The 19,437-nt window shown below is 45.1% G+C and overlaps 1 protein-coding gene across 1 annotated transcript; it reads right to left on the bottom strand.

Moving 5' to 3' along the window:
* Positions 1 to 1,361: 1,361 nt before the first annotated feature.
* TSPAN15 (tetraspanin 15) lies at positions 1,362 to 19,140 on the bottom strand. Its single transcript, XM_059821435.1, has 8 exons — positions 19,045 to 19,140; positions 13,441 to 13,626; positions 11,164 to 11,238; positions 8,689 to 8,784; positions 7,044 to 7,160; positions 3,497 to 3,544; positions 1,997 to 2,113; positions 1,362 to 1,514 (listed from the first exon to the last, which is right to left on the bottom strand). Exons 1-8 carry the CDS (start codon positions 19,138 to 19,140, stop codon positions 1,362 to 1,364), a joined length of 888 nt encoding a protein of 295 aa, XP_059677418.1.
* Positions 19,141 to 19,437: the final 297 nt, after the last annotated feature.

Below are 19,437 nucleotides of genomic sequence, written 5' to 3' on the forward strand. Positions count from 1 at the left end.
GAGTCATTTTTTTGGCTCCTGGACAAGCATGAAGCTTCCTCAGAAATCCTTGGTGAAGGCGGAAAGCTAAGCAGCAAACACTGAGTTTTGAAAAAAGCAGAAAACACGTCCAGGAAAAGGAAATTAAAAAAGCAGAAGACAAGCAGCAAGGAGAGAATGACATCAGATATTCCTCTGCGTGGCTTAGTGGAGTGTCCGAAGAGAAGAGATTCACAAAGACAGGATATAAACCAAACCCGCTTTAGTCTCATCCTGAATTTGTTTATTTGAAGCATCCTAGTAATTAGGTTGTGCGTTTCACCTGCAAGCCTGGCTGGGGCTGGAAGGACTGCAGGGAAATGCTCAGGACAAAGCAACAACCAAAACCCCTGAGCTCTCAGAGACTTCCCAAGAAGTCACTAAGAGAAGCAAGCGAGGCACAGACCTTCAGTGACTCTGTCCAAAACCCCAGGCAAGTCAGCGCCCAAGCCAAAATCACAGCTCAAGGTATTTCTGCCTTTTGACTTAGCATCTGATGGACAGGCTTAAGAAGCTTTTTAAAGAAAATCTTTCTGCTTTAAAAAAAAAAAAAAGTGTTTTTTTTATTTTGACGAGAAGAATAAAATTTAGAAACATCTCAACATACAGAACTCCAAACAAAAAAGAAAATAATAAGTCACCTAGTTAAGTTACTAAAGGGGAAAAATACAGTACATACAAGACTCAAACATCCCGTAAGTTTATACAAAAGCCAGACAGTAATAAATTGCATTAAAAATATATCAAGCATTACCCGATTGATTCAACATTGGCATCTGCCCCATTATTAAAAGGCACAAAAGACTGAGCAATAAAAGTGTTCAGCATCACATCCATTATTGTCAGTACATTGATTGAGATTAGCATAGAAAAGTTACTACACACATATTTAATATTCACCATGTAGATTGCTAAGCAATCTTTTTTTGAAGGAGTAAGAAAATAAAGTTGGAAAGGACAAACATTTAAATACGACATCCCAAGACACAAAAGCTCTTCCTAGAAATCTACCTTCAAATCTTCCCAGAATAGTTCTCCCGGCTGCGTATCACTCGGTAATCATTCAGAAAAGATTTAATTATCCAGACGCCCACCTTCCAGCAGCATCGCGATACCGCAGCAGCATCAGCGGCAGCACAGAGCCCTTCTGGTACGTCTTTGGTTGCAGACACACCGGGAGCAACGAGGCTAGGGCAGTATCGGCGCGCTGCCGCCGGTCTGCTGGCTGATTCATTACGCCCGCAGTCTGGAATAGCCGCAGAAGCCAGTACAAACCAGAAGAGGTGGATTTGCCTTTTTTTTTTTTTTTTTTTTTTTTTACCCTACATTTGAGGTTTCCAGCGTCACCCCGGGTAACACATGCAGCAGCCGGCTCCAGCAAACTCGGGGGCAGATCTCTGCTGCGCTTCTTCAAACAATCTTTCGCTCAGCTTGTGCTCGGTGATGATATCTTCCACCCGAGTTATGTAAAGCAAGGATAACAACACTCCCAGGAACTGCGAAAGGAAGGGGCATCTCCAGTCAGAGATCAAATACTGCTTATCTAATGCTTCTCGCAGCCGTTTTTACAAATTATGTATACGTACGTCAGATACACGGGCAGGTATGCGGTGTATATATACAGAGAGAATCTCACATTGTTATTCTTCTTTGCGTATAGGGGTGTAAGTGGATCATTTTTGTGAAGAGCTAATACAGCTAATTACCACCCCTGTGCCTCGGAGCATTAGAAAGTCTTAGTGGATGCAGCCAGGGGGAAGAGAGGACTCAAAAAAAACCCAAGCAAACCAAACTAACCAACTAAACCCTGCAATATATTACAGTAATGCTACTAAATTACCATAATGCCATCTCAGCTTATCAGTTATGTTAAATTTAAGGAAAAAATTATAATTAAGTACAGTCAAATGGGATATCACATACCGCAGCAACAAATCAGATACTCCCTTTAACGGATAACACACTGGCCCCTTCTCACCTGGGGTAGCAATATGCCGAGCAGCACGCCGGCCATGATTCTGTAGTTGTCCAAAAACCAAATAAGCACGGCATTCGTGCACCCGCGGACGTATATAACCTGCTGAACACTCAAGCGCTGCAAAATAACAGAGCAGACATTCAAACAGGCAGTTGCACCGGCGTATGATACAGCAAGACAAGATAATTTCAGGGAGGCAAATTTGGTCCTCCTTTCCATCTCTTTACACCCACTGAATTTGACACTGATCTCATCACTAATTCGCCTGCCTGTTTTTTGGTCGTTCCACACCAGAACGGGTTATTTTATTTCATTTTATTTTTCTTTTAATCTTCACTTGCAACTCCTTTTCTAAATGAAACGCATCCGATTCTCATTTTAGGCCACTTGGAAAGTAGAGAAGTCGCTCTTTAGCTTTCATCTCTGCTTCCAAGTTGAAAGTACAGCAGGCAAAAAATACAAATTGCGGACCAAGTGCTTTGCAATAGACTCTAAAAAGGGCAGGAACAAGAGGATTTCAGATTCAGTCCTGCAAGCTGTGCTGCACCGTGACCCCAACCCATAATACAGAAAGCACTTGAGGCTGCAAAGGGTCCTAAGCAGATGAATGGGGTAAAGTTAAGCATATGCTTAAGTGCTTTGAGCATCAGAGCCAGGCTGGAGCGTTTAGGTGATTAAGCCATAAATCAATGAAGCTAAATGAAGACAGGTCATATGTAAAGATAACCGGTAATCCCAAAAACCAACAACTGAAGCTGGCATTGTGCGCCAAGTGCCGCGAAGGAGCTGGGGACAGGGGCTTGTTCAGACCAACCCCCAGCACCAGCACTCCAAAGCTAGGAGCGGAGAACTCCCGGCAGATCCAACTACTGATTTCCCTTCTCAATCACTCCGCAATTAGTGCCTTGAGCCGGCAGTCTCTACTCTGGAGCCACTGGGGCTATTCCCAAGAGGGAAGACTGAAGAAGGAGGAGGCCCCATCCAGCTCCTGGAGGGAGGAGGGGGCTGTCGACACAACCCTGGAAGTCCCACTTCTCTTCCAGGAATAATTATTACAGGCTTAAAAAGAAAACACCCACTACTGGGACATAAAATACTTCGGAAGAGCTAAGTTGGCTTTACCGAAACTGAGTTTACTCGGTGAAAAACTTTGGCTTTTAAGTATTAAAAGCTTTTCCCAACTCAAGTCACTACGTAGAAGTACGAAAGCAGTTTTCTTTGCATTCATTGTACAAGTAGTGTAAGGGGGATGAGCTTTGGGAAGACGTGCTTCATGCACGTCAAACAAGGAATCGTGGAAGATACAACGAAGGGAAGATACCACAATCAAACAAGATTAGTTTTTTTAATATATGAAAGTTATTCCAGATAAAATAATTTTAACTGCTGACTTAACTGTCTGGTAGATTTAAGTATGCAGAAGACAGTTTTATAACTGACCAAAAAAATGCAGAGAAGCACCACCCTTTGCCACGACAGGGTAGACACTGGTTACATTACCTCTTTGTCAATGGTTTTGTATCCACACATAGTGTTGATAATGTCTGTCTGAAAAGAAAACAACAAATATAAACTGTAGCAGAAAACAAAAATCACAAAAAAAACATTTTTACTCTTCCTGTGTTCATCCAGCTCATATAAAGGCAACAACAGGGTTACTTCCCAGTCCAACATCGGTTTCTTCCAGCAGCCCCAGGGTCAGATTTAGCTAGAGCTCTACATGCTTTCAGAGAAATCAGTATTGCCAGTGTGTCACGACACACGACATTTGAATCGTATCTATCCAGCAAAACCAGCGCGGCGTCAGAAACGAAAGCTAGCTACGACAGAGCTGCAAGCCACAGCTGTTTCCACAGCACAATCACCTGGGTTTCATTTTAAGGCCTTAATAACTTCACACATCTTATTAAGAAAGCCAGGGGTTAACATGGCCATCATGCCATCATGATGACAAACTTAAGCTCAGAAATATCTAAACCCCAAATAACGTCCAATACTATGAATGCTTACAAGAAAATTTTACAAGACCAAATTTATTATAATATATTTTTATATATCATTATAGATACAAATATAAAATTCATATATTTAAAAAAAAGACTAAGTGCTCGCATTCATCACGGATTACTAACGTGTTTTCTGTAGCCGTTTCATATTTTGCTTTGCTTTGCCCTGGCCTGGCAAAGCTAACACGAAAATACTGTCCTTCACTTACAAATCAACCAACGTAAAGCCCACCGGCATCAGAGGAAGCAATGTACAAAGCCAAAGACATGGAGGAATATGAGAATACACAAATGAGAGAAATAAGGCAGAGCAAACTCTTCTGCACTGATAGACCCTCCCTCAAAATTAAGACGAGAGGTAGAGATGAGATTTCTAAATGCTGGTGGCCTCTGAGCGGTAGGCTGGGGTTCCCAGGTCACCTCCACAAGAAGGAAGAGAGATGTTTGCAAAAGATGGAAGGAAGCTGGATGCTACAAAACGGCAGGAACACCAGCCAGGGTCAAGTTTTTTAAAATCCCAAAAAGCCAGGCTCTCACCTTGAACACACAACTGTCTGACAAACAAGGTTCAGCGCGTTCCTATAAAAAAAAGCTCTGACTATTTCACAGGTCTGTTGCGAAAACACGAGGAGTACCCGTCTGACAACCACACGTAATAAATACCCTTGGAAGTCAAGGTTTGCAATACGAGGCATCAGCGTGTTGCTATGTCTGCTGTGAGTGATTTCACATTTACAAAACGCTTAAGCCTAACAGAACAAACACGTGGACATCCGCAAAAATACGTGACAACAAGAACAGTCACATCATTTAATTTTGAACACAGCATTTGCTACCAGGACATCACAAGAAAAAGTACACAATGGAGATAAATGCTTTAGAAACAGAGGCTTATAGGTATTTGGGGACTAATTTTTATCTGCTACACTAGTGTAAGTCTTTAATACATACTTTGACTTGGAAATAGTCCCTTCAGAGCCCCCCCAGCATCAGCCTGGCTCATCTTAGCATGGGGCTTTTTAAAAGGATCAGAATCCCACCTCCGACATTAACGGGAGTTTTCCATGACTACAAAGCGAATGAGTAATCACAAACCATATCTGTAGTTTTCCAGGACAGAAACCAGCCTGTATTTGGAAGCATTTGTCAAAGAGAGAAGATTTATGCATCTTCTGTTTGGCGGTGGTTTTTTTCCTCAAGGCAGCCGGCCACACAGCCACGGTGTCAGCGTCATCCTGCCCAATACATGTCCGTGCCGCTTGGGCTTCACAAGGCACGTCAATGGCATCCCAGGGTGGCAAAGCCACAAGCCCTAACGCACCACAGCATCTTGCTGAACAGCCTAGCCTTAAATAAGAAGCTTGGTTGTTATTTTGGGGCTTCTCCCCACCTTTCAGTTAACTTCACTGAGCTTAACTCTTTGCAGGCTACCTTCAGGCTGCAAACAGTCTCCTCCCCAGTTGCCAGTGAAGCATATGGAGAATATACTCCCTGTTTTCCTCGGAGAAGTTCTTACTTTAGTGCTTTCCTGCCTGACAGGCTGCGTTTGAAATCCTGAAGGTGTTCGATTATTCGTGCCACGGCTGAAAAGGCACCTAGCATTATCAGCCACTGGTTATTGCCGCCCTTCGCCTCCACAGTACTGCTGTACTTCCACACACGTGGACTAACCTTCTAAAGCCAGGCTTCAACAGAGAAACAAGAGATACAGAAAAACAAGCAGTATTTTGAGTGACCCATAAGATTGCTCTTTACTAGCCGGCTCTATCTTCCTTTGCCGTTAACTGAGGGCAAAATCCTGAGCTCTTCTGTGCCGTGCTGCTGTGGATCAGCACATGCTATTTTCATATACACGACCTTCTTATTCTCAAACACCTAAGATTTAAAACATAACTGTTTAGCTTTGGTTTCTGAGAACAAATCAAAGCTCAGCGTAGCTTTAAACAGACTCTCATACACAAAAAATGTGTAAAGCATGTAAGAAACACCTTCATATTATACACATTTCTCAGCAACATCCAGCAGGATTACTAACACAATTATTGAATTTTTTTCCTTTTTTTTTTTAATTAAACACCCATCCTTAAGGCAGACCTTGAAAAGGCAGCACATAACAGGCACTGGTAGACTATCCATCATGAGCTCTACTGCGTCTGCTCTTACACATACTCAATTTCCCTGGGTCGTGTTCAGACCAAAGGCCAAAACCCAGTGAAGCAGGGATTGCCCATACTGGTTTTAAGCTGAGGAATAGTTCTCTATCAAATTCAGCATTACATCCATCCCTCAAATGAAGAGCGATGAATGAAAACTGCTAAAATTTATGTCAAGCATTATGTCCATTTATACGGCACTTAACGCCTGCTCCTAGTGCTACCAGCACCAGTCAACACCAGTTCATTGTAGCCTGAGAAACTGGTCCAGACTCCAGCTGACAGGGTGTCCTTCCAGGGGGGATTTTACAAGGCAGCAAGGCGGGCAGTTCTCAGGGATGGGTTAGGGTAGAGCAGAAGCTCCAGTCTAGACCTGCACCCACAAGGATGCACTGACCCTGAGGTCTTTGCCCACATTTCTGGCTTTTTCTGGATGACAGGGTCCTTTTTCTGGATGACAGGGATGACAGGGTTTGCTTTTAATTCATGCAGCAGCTGGTGCTCATCACTCCAACCCCCAGCCACAGAAGCAATCGGGGCCCAGGCTTCCCAGCAAAGCTGGAGCGGCAAACCCTGGGGAAAACACCAGCAAAACTTAATTTTAAGCAGCCCTGGTCCAGGCGAGCCATGAGGTTAGAGGAGCTCCCAAGATCCCTTCTGTGTTTCTAGGACTGCGTAGCAGGACAGTAACATGGATCAGAGCCAACACATCTAATTCATTATTTTCTCCTTTTCAAGCTGTCAAGACCCATGGATCCATAGCTCCTGTTTTCAGGAGGGACTCATTTTCCTTCGCTTCTTCCCCCAGACTTTCTAAAGAAAGGTACCTTTTGAAGCAAACGCCGGCGACCCGGCAGAGAGCAGCGATGCCGAGATGCCGGGACTCACCTTATTTGTGATGCAGCAAGTGTAGGGCACCCCGCAGGCCAGCGGTCCCGGCGCCACGCAGCTGTGGTATGCGTTTTGTGACCAATCTTTATAATCTTCCCCACCGCAGCACTTAAACTGGAAAAAAATACACAAAAGGCACAGGAAAAAAAAATTCCTATCTTAACAGAAACTCTTCTAATAACTAGAAAACAAAGTAAGATTGAAACAGTTTTAAGAGCACTGAACTACTCAGCAATTCTGTCATATATGGCATATATGAACGTGTACGATAGATACAACCGAAAAAAATTAAAGATACAGGTAGTGTTCCTCCAACGCTCACGGAGCTATTGCCTGAGGTGCCAGAGCAAAGTACGGGGTGCTAAGTTCCACCTCCCATCTCTTCCAAGTTGAAAAATAATCTTTTCAGGTGTGGACATCATTAAGCAATGTTTTTACATTCACTTCATCTCAAGCTGTAAAGTGCTCCTTCAATTATTTAAGGATTGTGACTACATTTCTAAATGAGTCTAAAAGACAAAAGTGTTCCTATAAGGCATAAAAAAAAAAAAATCTCACCAAAACATTTTGGGTGTCATTTACTAGAACTGAGATCTAGCAAACAAATACTGTAAGTTTACACTGACTTAATACAAATATTCACTTTATATTTTAAACGAAGGGAAAAGCATCAGTTTATTCAATCACTAAAATGTATATTCACTGTACGTATACATAATTTTGGGCAGTGCATGGAAACTTTAAAGCATTATGAAAGTCTAATGACAAAACTTCCTCAGGATGGTTTGCTTTTGACAGACTTTCCATGCGAACTTTGTTTTTCAAAGCCATCTCCATAACGATGTCATAAAATATACATACCACTTCGTAAGTTAACTTTTTTTTTTTAAATCATTATTTGGCATGGTCACTGACATCACATGGGCCCTGACAGCACATTTCTGAACATTTTCTGCTGCTTCTATAGTCTCTGAACTGTATGGCAGAACTCTTCAATAATCCAATAAACATTTCAACACACCAGCCTTAAAAAAAAAAAAGGCTGTGAGTCAACTACACGTGCCATTAAGTAATGCTCAGCTGGGCTCAACACAACTTCTGAATTTTAATTACGCTTCCACGGGCCCTTCCTTTGAATAACCACCTGGTTAAAGAGCTTGTTTATGTGCCTTTGAGTGAAAATACAATGGCCCGGGTTCCAACAGCCTAATTGCCAACTAATTTCTCCTTATCTGGTGCCTCCTGTTAATGAGATGCTTTTGCACATCTTGGACCGGCCAGCAGAAATGCTAAGCCTAAGATCTTGGGGGGAATTTAGTCTGAATTTGTCTGAATCCGGCAGTAGGACTCATATAAGCCTAAACGTTTGCGGGATCTGTCCTTGAGCAGCTGAACATGCCTACCAAGGCAAAAGCCGCATTTTGCCCCCGCTTCTTGCGGTGATTTAGGGGGCTTCAAATGCCAGCTGGGATGCTGGAGGAGCCCTGCCCGCAGTGACGCCGTAACAGATGACACATGAGATCTCATCCCCTTCGTCAATAAGAATTTGATTATCCCATCACTGGAAAAACTCAAAGCTGTCGCCAAGGACCTACCACACCTCGGCACTGAATGAGTCCCAGGAAACCAAACCAAAACAAACCCGCTTTTGAACAGAATCCATGATGTTCTTGAAGTCTAAATCATCGTAGTAATTCTCAATTCCTCTTCTTATATTATCGTTCAAAAAGTTGATTGTCTAGAAGGCAGAAGTAAAAGAAGATTCAGGGGTTACACACGCCGAAACAAAATTAAAAGAACAGGTTAAAGTGACAAGTCTAATAGAGGAGCACAAGAGGCAAGGCACTTTTTTTTTCCCTACCAGTGAAAAGTCAATCATAGCCCAGTCCTGAAGAGACTGACCCTCCGTTCTCTTTTAAGGGAGCAGCCTCGCTGCTGGTTTTGTGCCGAGCAGTGCTAACAGTGCGATACCTCCCCAGCGAGGTGCTGCTTCTCTGAGACTCTCCAAGCGCCTCCCAGAAATGCTCCCGTTGTCCCCCAGGCTGAGAACGGGAAGGCAGGATCCCTCCCGCTGGGCACCGGCGATCCCCGGCATCCTTTGGGTGACAGAATGGCAGGTTTGGATGGTGGGTCTTGGCACCGTGGTCTGCACCGCTGCCTGGGCCACAAGAGCTGATTGTCTCCCTGCTCACCATCTTCCATGAATTTTATTTGCCATTAATTTTATTTTCACCATTTTATTTTCCAAGGAATCCCTAATTATTCCACCTTAAGCAGAAAAAAAGTGGAAAAGGTCTCATATCTGTATGTTTTACAGCCACGGTTTTGAGAAATATGGCAGTGGAGCAGTGGCAGATATAAAACGCTATCGCCTCAGCTTGGCATATTAGAAATTAAATCAACAAAACGCTTTTAAAGTTCAGAAGATGAACATTCAGCACCATCATAGCATAGCAAAAATTGAGACTAAACATAACCAGAATGTAACAACTTCCCTTTCAACCCAGTTGCTAAAACGATCAACGCCAGATCCTTGCAGGTCAGAAAGAAACCCAAAATACTCATTTTCGCAGTATTACAAACTGCAACACTTCAAACCAAAACAGAACAAAAACGATTATCACATCGATGATTAGAAATAAGAAGGGATCTTGCAGGACTATCCTAACTGGCCAAGAATGAACGGCAGCAAATACCAACTACTCTCACGCTGCTGGTTATCACCTCGCTTAGACTCGACGGATTTGACAAGGAAATAGAGAAAGAAATGGGAAAAGCCAAGACAGGCAAAACAATCAGCATTTAAATGGAGGCTATTACCCTAAGCTTTTACTAAATACTTCCTCCTCCTCCCCATACTAACCCCAACTTCTCCATTAACCTCGTAAAACAAACCACCCTACCTGTCCCGGAGCACAGCTATCCTGCTCAGATACCCAATACACGTGTCGGGAAAACGCTTAGTGCACAAAACCCCAACAATACGTTTTCTGTGTCTGAAAGTCAAGAGCAATTCTTCCTCGCCCTCTCAGCAAATACCATCTTTGGCATCCACTTAATTTTCTGTCAACTAAATTCTCTGCATCCCGTGACACCCACACTCCTACACGGAGCAGGCTGGTCTGCTCCTTTCAGATGAGCCTGGCGCTCCCACCACAATTCAGAATAAATCCTTGTGCAGGGCCAAGGCGACACCTACGGCAACAGCTAACGACGGCTTCTAGAAATGACGATAACTCATCCTCTGCTCTCACAAGTCATGTTCACAACTTTGGTCCAGCATGGAGTAAGAAGAAAACACTAGCTAGGGTGAACATACTACTACTTCAAAATAACAATGAGTTGTTGTTTTTAAAAAAATCTTTTTTAAAGCTTTTTTTTTTTTTTAATAACATGTAACACAGTACGTACAACTTCTTTTTGTGGAAATGAGATCGGTAGGATTGGGGTGGGAAGAGGTCTTATTATTCAGCATCTCCTTTTAAAGCTCATATTTTGCCAGATCATAAAAAAAAAAATCAAAGCACAGAAATCTAGTACTTGCCATAGTGAACACATTTATGTTTTAAAACACTTGTAACAGAAAAAAATAGTCTGCTGCTTTCTGTTTAGAAAAATTAAGGTTTTCATACAGTTACAGCACACTTGTAAATGATGGGGTCTCCTATAGAAATTAGTTATGTTGCTTACGGATGTGGACAGGGAAGAGCTGTCCTTTAGGTAAGGTAAAACAGTTTGGCCACCAATAAATAACGAAGTCTCCAAATCCAGCTGGAAACTTCCCAGATCAGCAGTCTGAGACCCAGATGGCAAATGAGAAGAAAGCACTTTGTAATACATGAAGAGCTGGGAACTCATTTTGCCTGTATTGCACATTCTTAGTTACCAGATTTTCTCCAAATTCTTTAATCTGGAATTCAGCTCCGGAACAGGCGGCCAATCCCACCCATCCCCGAACCTGAAAGGCCCTGAAAAGTCTGGACCTGCCTTCAGACGTCCATCAATTAGTGCTCAGGTGACACTTTTAACACCTTTTGTTTGCTCAGTAGCATAGCTGTAAGGTCATGGATTGTGAGCAATGTTCTTGCTGATCAAAACCCAAACGCAAGCGGCTCACCTGGTTTCTGAAGATCAGGGCCACCACTCCACCAGTCAGCTCAATCAGCAAGCAGATACCGAGAATGTACATGAACTGCAGAAAAACAATTGCAAGTGAGTCCTTCACAGAACAAGCCCAAATTACTCTTTCAACTAGCGTCCTTAAGTCTGTAACATTCAACTGCCAACATACATGGCTTTCTGCGTATGAGATGTCATTTTAAAGGAAGATGTAAAATTATGGTTCTGTTCTTATAACACTGTTCATGTCACAGGAAAGCCTTTTTTCCCTCACTTGAGTCATTCTGGGTCTTGCCCAATTGGCAAACACGTTATTTTTCTGCTTGGAATGGACTCAAAACCAATAGACGCGTTTATCATGCCAACATACTTCTCTCCGTAACAGCATCCCAGAGAAGGATATTCACGGACCGCCACAAACCACACTGAACTTCATGTTTTTACACCTCCTACAAAACCAGTACTTACCTGTTTGCTTTCATTTCTTGGGTAAAGCAGCGCTTTAAGATAATCCAAACCACCTTCTCTGAAATCGCCAGTGTTAAATCAAAGCAAAATTCTGGGCTCGGTACCTTTTCGTGTGTTGCTTCAGAAGAGGGAACTGAGCAGTACTGCGTTACCGAGCCAGCTGAGCGCAGAGGCTGCACGATGGGCACTAACAGGACTTACTATGCCCGGTGGTAAGGAAAATTCTACCTGCTACCTCTCAATTTATTTATTCGTCTGTGTATATATATATACGTGCTCACTCACACACGACCACAACGTGTGCGCCTGTGACTACTTATCAAAGCACACGCAAAATATGAATAATACGAAGAAATCCATAGCCACGCCATGAGATAGCTGCGACATGCCAGTACTTGAAATGTTTTTCCAACCCAAAGGATTGTCTAGGTATAAAAGATGGCTGTTAGGTGAGTTTAGGTCTGCTTCTTAACGGTGAACTTTGTCAGGAAAGAAGTTTTAGGATCTCTCATCTGAAAACAATCTCTGATGCTCCGCCCTGAAAGCTGGTTTAATTTCTGTGCTCTCAATAGCCGGTATCAGTGTCAGGAACTCACCGGACAGATATCTTTTCTCCTCCTAAATCTGGAATCAGCCCAAGAAGCAGACAGCAGGGACTTTCTTCGTTTAAGTACCCTACCGGGTTTGCTACCACAATGGGAACAGAAAGCGTCCTCGGCATCAGACGAGGACACACCACCATGCTCAGAGCGAAAGAAGCCACCTCCGCCCAAGGACAGACTCTCAGTAAAACTCCAGCCTCATTTCAAAACCCACAGTTACCTCTTGCTTTGGCCTACGTAACATACCACGTATTTACCATTTCTTTACATTGAACTGACGCGGAGGTGAAAATTATGTTTTCGCGCCTTACTTTTAATTAGTCATATGTGCAACTTCCATCTGCAATCACAGCGTTATATACAGGAATTTCCCTAAAATGTCCCCTTTCAGAGGCACTGGAGAGAAAACCTGCGTCCCTTTCATTCCCTCCGTAGGGTCCTTCTCTCGAAGCCCCGCAGTGCTACCCAGCTAACATCGTAACACGCATCTCTCCATCTCCCCCCTATACTCCGCTCCCCAGCCAAAGGCAGACAGACCCCGGCCACTGCCCAACGGACGTCAGCCTGACCTGGGGTTTGTTTCTCTAGCGGCTTCCTCCGGGGGGAAACGAGAACCGTTTGGAGAACCATCAGAGACCGCAGCTCATCTCTGCACTTAACGTCCCCGCAAGCAGGGTCACAGCTGGAGGAAATCCCCCCGTACGGACGGGGAGAAGCCGCAGCCAGACTTTGCCTTTTCGGCCACGGGGCAGCACGACTTGCTCTGCTCCAAGACAGCTTCCCTAAGCAGGGCACGTGCCTACGGCGTGGCCGGACCAGAGAGCGAGCAGGCACTGCGGTGCCAGGCTAGCGTCAGATGGTATGTCAACAGCTGAGTTTGCACAAGATCCATGCTGGCTGATAGTAATTCACATTCCTGGTTGTTTTTCATAAAGCCCTTAACTATTGGAAAGCTGCTTTTCTGCCCCTCGCCCGTCCTACCGCCGGCAAGACGAAATACTGCTGGCTCCCTGACGGAGGGACATCCACAGACGACGGCTCGGGGACCGCTGCCGTAAAGTGGTTTCAGATTTAATTAAAACCAACAAATCAACTTTATTAAAATATTTTTCAGTGCAGACATAGTTACGGGTTTGAATTCACGTGACACTGAAAAGCAAAAGCAACGAGCCTTAAAAATTAACAACAAAAAACCCAATACTTACTGCTTGAAGAAGGCACAAATTGTCTCTTAAAGAAGCCAGCACACCCACAAAAGATACAAGGAACATTACAATGCCCAAAAGTATTAAAATAATTGCTGGGGCTAGAAAGGCACTTTCTAGAGTTTTGTACTTCTGTCTTTCAACTTCTGCATAAATCCCAACCGCGAGGACAAGGGCTCCGATTACCTGAAACAGAAAAAGAGAAGAGCACAGATGTTACTCTTTCTCCCAGGAAACACAGAGATGACATTTTGTGAGTACACGTGAACCTGTGACTACTCACTTCAGAATTAATTATAAACAATGAAACACTCAAATCAGAAGCGTGGATTAAAAAAAAAACCCTCAAAGACTAAAGCAGAAAAATCTGAGTTAGGAAAAAACTGAGATTTGTTAATTTCAAAAATATATTTAATAATGTTTTAACATTCTGGCAGTTAAGCTGAGTGAAACATACGTCACTGGTTGAAATGTAATTTATTACTCATCTGAGATCACATATATTACATACACTAGCAAATGCCATGGCATTAATATTCCTCCTTTGCGTGTCTGTCTGTCCTTCCCTCTCTCTCTCTCTCTGTGTGCATGTGTGTGTATATATGCCCCTAACACAACACAGTTTCTAAACCAGTCTGCAATGAACAGCTTGTATGTGCCTTTCTATCAGCTCCTCTTATATTTAGGCTCATTAAATATGGCCAGTAAATATGACCAGGTGTATCCTATACCTCCGCTCCTCCTGCCATCCGGGGAAATGCACCGGATTTAAAAAACAAAGCAAAACAAAAAAATTACGCCACTTTTTTGAGCACCACCAGATAAAGCCGACAAGTGAAGCAAGAAGTGATGCACTTCATTTAACCAGGTAAAGATATTTCAATCAAAACAATTACGGCTAAGGCAAAATCCTTTGGTATCAAACCTAGGGCGTGCTGCAAGTTGCTTCGAATTATGCTGAATTTGAAAAGAAAAATAGCCCACAACACTTAATCATGAAAATTGCAGCGGAAAAACTTTACTCCGACAGCCAGGCACATCCTCAGGGAAGAGCCCACATTCAAATCAATCATTTTGGCAATCTGATAAACAGCGTTCCCCTTTTCTGACCCGACATTTCGGCAGTAACCCCGAGTCTGCTCCCTGCGCACCACCAGCGAGGAGAGCATGTTTTGTAAATGTAAGAAGCTTTTTCATCTCACATGGTATATCCCAGACAAAGGTCTAGACGGACACAAGGCACTCTTATTTGTAAGATCATGAGCCCAACAGTTGAAATATTTTTTTAATTATGTGATATCTTAAAATTAATAACAACTTACCAGAAATTCTTTATTTTCTACAGGTAAGACTAAAAAACCCAAAGGATGTTATGTGAGGAATGCCACCAAGTTGTCATTTAAAAAAGAAAAATCTCAGAAGGGTTCACCCATAAAAATAAACATACCGCAACTATTTAAAAAGCAACTTAAAATTTTACACGACCAAACTCAGAGTAACTCTCCCTCTGACAAATTCAGAAATTGTACCGATTATGGAAGGCAGAAGAGAAAACGTGGCGGACAAATAACAGGTACCCAAATTTACCAATTGATATGCGTCTACTGTAAAACTGTAACTAGGGGTTTTTATTACTAAATGGTCCATTTGTAGTGTTAGCTTTATTGTTTAAAAAATTCAATGATTTGAGTAATAAATTATAAATTACTTTTCAAGAAGAAGACAACATCAAATCAGTTTGCAATTTTTAAACACAGATGTAACAATCGAGGGAAGAGTCTCAGAACCATACACAACAATTACAGAATATAAAATTCGTGACTGTACACGTACATGTGATTCAGGAGTTCTACCATTACTATTATTTTTAAAAAATAAAATTAATTTAAAGAAAAAAAGACTAAAACCTGATACCTTTGTGTCCAGACCACATTTACCCTGCTCGGGAAGCAGCAGATAATACAAGGTAAAGACAGACCACCCTGCAAACACTAGAGCACTGTTAACAAGCTCAACATTTGCCTGGTAGATTCTTTGTTTAGAAAACTTGAAAAAACCCAGAACGTTGGATGCAAAACTTGATGGGGATTGATGGGGATTATCTGAATTTCAGAAGTGTGTTGTTTCAAGACCAGAACATTTACTGAAACATCTGTCTTAGCCATAGTTTTCTCATCGAAACACTCAATTTAAGGTGGTCTTCAGTTTTAAAGATTCAAAGGTGCCTGTAAGTAGAAATACAAGACACATTCCCACTTTAAAAGCTTAAGATATATAGACGCAGGTAGAGATATTGAGATATGTATGTACCTTCATCCCCTTCCACCTGCATTTTGCTCACACACCCTCCAAGACTACTTATAGCATTTTAAGCATACAAGAAGCTTCAAGTCCTGCCTTGCGTTTTCCAAAACCAGCTTGGCCCCCCCACCAAATAAACCCCAAATTCCCACCCATCACAGCCCTTACTGTCCCAAGGACCAAGGTGGCCGTCCTCACATCCCAGACAAACGGCGGGATTAAAGCTATCTCGTGACCCACGGGGGATAAACGGGGAGCTTCTCGCCACTCCTCTGCCCTCTTCTAGGAACGCTCTGGAAGGCTGCAGGGTACCAGACATTAAAATGACGACGCTCCCCAAGAAGAGGACTACAAAATACCCTGGTAAGAAAACTCCCTCGAACAATCCCAAATTCACAGTTCTGCAAACTGTGGCACGCAGAGGGCACGTGCCGCAGGGAGGCTTCACGCTGCATTCAGCGGCACCGCTGCTGTGCCAGGGGAAAAGCATCAGCTACCAAAAAATTCCGATCGACCTGTCGTATAGTAGACGCACACATGCACTCCAAGTTTGACACAGATTTTGAAGCATAAAAAAATATTACGGGGCGGGGAGGGAAGCCCACCTAAATACACAATTAAAATCCTCATTCCTTACAAGCAGGATTTATGCTTTAATTATCTTCTATTTTTTAAGCATTTACTAAAAATCTTTTAAACCTTTAATCTGGTCAAACCAATAGCAGCAATTATTTACGCCAAGCAGATGTGCTAACTTAGCAATCACCCCGCCCGCGCCTCTTCTGCAGGACCGTGCTCTCCCTTCCTGTGACTAGGGGTGGAAACGCAACTTTTACGTAGGCAGCCCACCAATATACATACTGTTTACATCCTGCATCCTTCACAACAGCTCCCCGTTTGGCAATTCACCCTGTGTCCGCAGGAAAAACTAACTGGCCTTGACTCACGTTAGGTAAGTATCCACCAGCAAATACGGGGGACTTTCTCTGGGGCATTTGCACCAACAGAAGCGGCTTTCCCAAGAGAAAGGGAAAGCATTTATTTCTAAGTAGTGGTTTTAACCCTGTATTTACAATACTTATTCTTAAATAAAGCGCCTACACAACAACAGCACCTTCTGGTTAAAATGCTGGATGTTGTTTCAGCCCGATGGGAAAAACCACATTACAGCCTCGCTCACCAGCAGAGCAGTTGCCTGAAAAAGTTACAGTGACGCCTCGCTTTTAAAAAAGCCCCAGGTGACATGGGAAGACACAGCAGCCACAGGGCCTGTAGCAAACATCCCCTCCGGCACTCCCACGACGCTTTCATTTCCTTTCGGCTTTTGGATAAGGCTGATTTTTAGTTCCTGGTGATTTTAAGCAATCCTGGGGACCCGAATCCGGGTGTTCATCGCTCGTAAATGTGCCGGAAGAACAGTCACAGCAGGGAAGAAACCGAATGGCCTCAGCATCCTGTATGTCAAAGCCCCAACAAGCAGCAAAGGAACACAAATCACCCCAAATTTAAGCAAGCCAATACTCCACAGCCAAACTTTACTTCCATTTACACCCATTTTAAAAAAAAAGGAAAAGTCAGTAAGACTAACACAGCTGAAAAAAGAACCAGACCGTTGACGTTTACAGCTGATGAGATCTGCTTCGCTAAGCTAAAATAAAAGAAAATTTCGAGAGAGAAACCCACATGCCGTACCTCACACAATACGGCGTTTGTTCGGCCCGAACGCCGGGAGCACGCTGCCCCGCGCCAGCCTTCCTGAGAGCCAACGCCGTCAGCCCCATCCTTCCCCTGCCTGCAGCCCCCGTCACGCCTGCCGCCCTCTCGCCCTCCCAGAGCAAACCATCTCCCCGGCAGAGCCGACAAATGGAAGCTCTTGGTTAGAAACAAGGGCAGAGCGTTGGAAATCCAGAGCAAGCAACTACAAAGAATAAATAAAATCCTCAGGCTGCTTAAAAGAGGCTTTGTCCTCCAGCGACACTCAGAGAAATGTTTCGGAAAGGCCCTTTTTCTGCTACTGGATTCATTTTTACATCCCACCAGCAAAGGCCCTTTGCTGCCAACGGAAAACACGGAATAGACAACGTGCACAGTCCTTCGTGAAGGATGCGCTGCACAAAAAGCGTTTGAAAAAGAACCCAACAAATTTCCCTGTTCTGAAAATCGCACCTGCGGAATAGCTGCTGTGGAATAACACAGGGAACTTCAGGAGTCTAAATCCAAGGGTTTTCCTTGGTTGGGTTGTCTGCTAGGACAGACAGAAGATATCCAGGATCCCAGAAAGCCTGAATTACACCCGCTTTGCACTTCAATTTTCGTTCGTCTTTAAATCACAGCTTTAATCAGACACCTACTACTAAATTTGGTGGGTCTAAGCCTCTTCTCCCATACAACACACCAAAAGCTTTACGCTCCCACCTTGTACCTGCCGCGTCTCCTAAGGCAGAAGCAGAGGGCCACAAAACGAGCGCCGTTTAAACTGAAAGAGCCAGAAGAAAACCCTGCCTAAGCGTCTCATACACCAGTACAGCCTGGAGCCGGCACAGCCAGACAGCATCACCCCAGCATCCCGCAGCCTGGAAAAGCACCTTTGAAAGCGGCAGTCCTTAGGGCGAGCCCCGAGGGCCCCGTCCAGCCGGGGGGTGGCTGGTCAGGGCGAGTCTGCCTCCTCGGAGAGGTCAGCGGGAAGAGGCTGGACCCCGAGGTGGGGACTTCGTCGCTGTCAGGGAACAGCGCGCGGGTTTTACCTGGCCGAGGGCAGGAAGCGTGACGCACCTTTACGCTTTAAAGCTTCCCAGTATCGCTTAGCCAAGGCTCAAAAAAGGAATTGCCCTTCGTACCAACGACTGACTTTGTAGGGCGAAGGCTTTATTTGCCTAGCTCCCCTCGGGGGAAAAGCAGTATTTTCATACGTGCATAAATTATTTTTATCTGCCCAACTTTCAACCCCTGCAAGTCCCCATCCGCCAAAACCAGTTTGTCAGTCGCTGGGGCCGGCGCGGAGCTGCACCCACAGCCGCAGGTGTGCCAGCCGTCGGAACCGGCCTTCCCTATTGCAAAACCCCGCAGGAGGGAACCCGCTTCCCGGCAAGGCGCCGCGCTCCCCGCGGGACTCCGGCACGGCACCCCACGCCGCGCGGGCAGGGGGCGGCTGCGCCCCACGCATGCCCCCGGGGCCGCCGGTGCGGGGCCGCGCGCTCACCCACGCGCGCACGGCCTCAGGCGGGGGGAAGCGCCGCCGCTCGCTGCCCGCCGCACCCCCCCCCCACCCCGCGCAGCCCACGCGTGGGCCGCCGCCGCCCTCACCCAGAAGGTGGTAGAGTAGGTGATGAGGGTGAGCTTGAGGCAGAGGTAGGAGAGCCGCCCGCAGTACCGCACTTGCTCCGCGTCCCCCGCCGCCATCCTCCCGCCCCGCAGCACCTGCCGCCGCCCGCAGCCTCCCTCCCTCCCCGTCCCTCCCCTTCCCGGCGGCCCGTGCCCGGGGGAGGGAGCGGCCGCCCCGCCGGGCGGGTCCCGGGGGTGCCCCCCCCCCCCGCGCCCCGCCGCCGCTTCCGGGCGCGGGACCGGCCCGGGGGAGCGCGGGGAGGGTCACGCGAGTGGGTGCCCGGGGGTGGCCGGAGCGCACGGCGGAGAAACGCGAGTGACTCGGGGGGAGACGTCGGAAGCGCAGCGGAAGGCTCCGAACCGCTCCCGCCTGTG

The sequence above is a fragment of the Gavia stellata genome, chromosome 9, assembly GCF_030936135.1.
Source record: "Gavia stellata isolate bGavSte3 chromosome 9, bGavSte3.hap2, whole genome shotgun sequence".
NCBI lineage: Eukaryota > Metazoa > Chordata > Aves > Gaviiformes > Gaviidae > Gavia > Gavia stellata.

Excerpts from the sequence above, each read along its gene's own strand:
- TSPAN15 (XM_059821435.1), bottom strand. The coding sequence starts at position 19,140 with ATGGCGGCGGGGGACGCGGAGCAAGTGCGGTACTGCGGGCGGCTCTCC. Across the intron at positions 11,239-13,440 it reads ATTTGTGCCTTCTTCAAGCA|TTCATGTACATTCTCGGTAT; the intron begins GTAAGTATTGGG and ends GTTTTTCTGCAG. Across the intron at positions 2,114-3,496 it reads ACAAAACCATTGACAAAGAG|CGCTTGAGTGTTCAGCAGGT; the intron begins GTAATGTAACCA and ends GTTATTTTGCAG.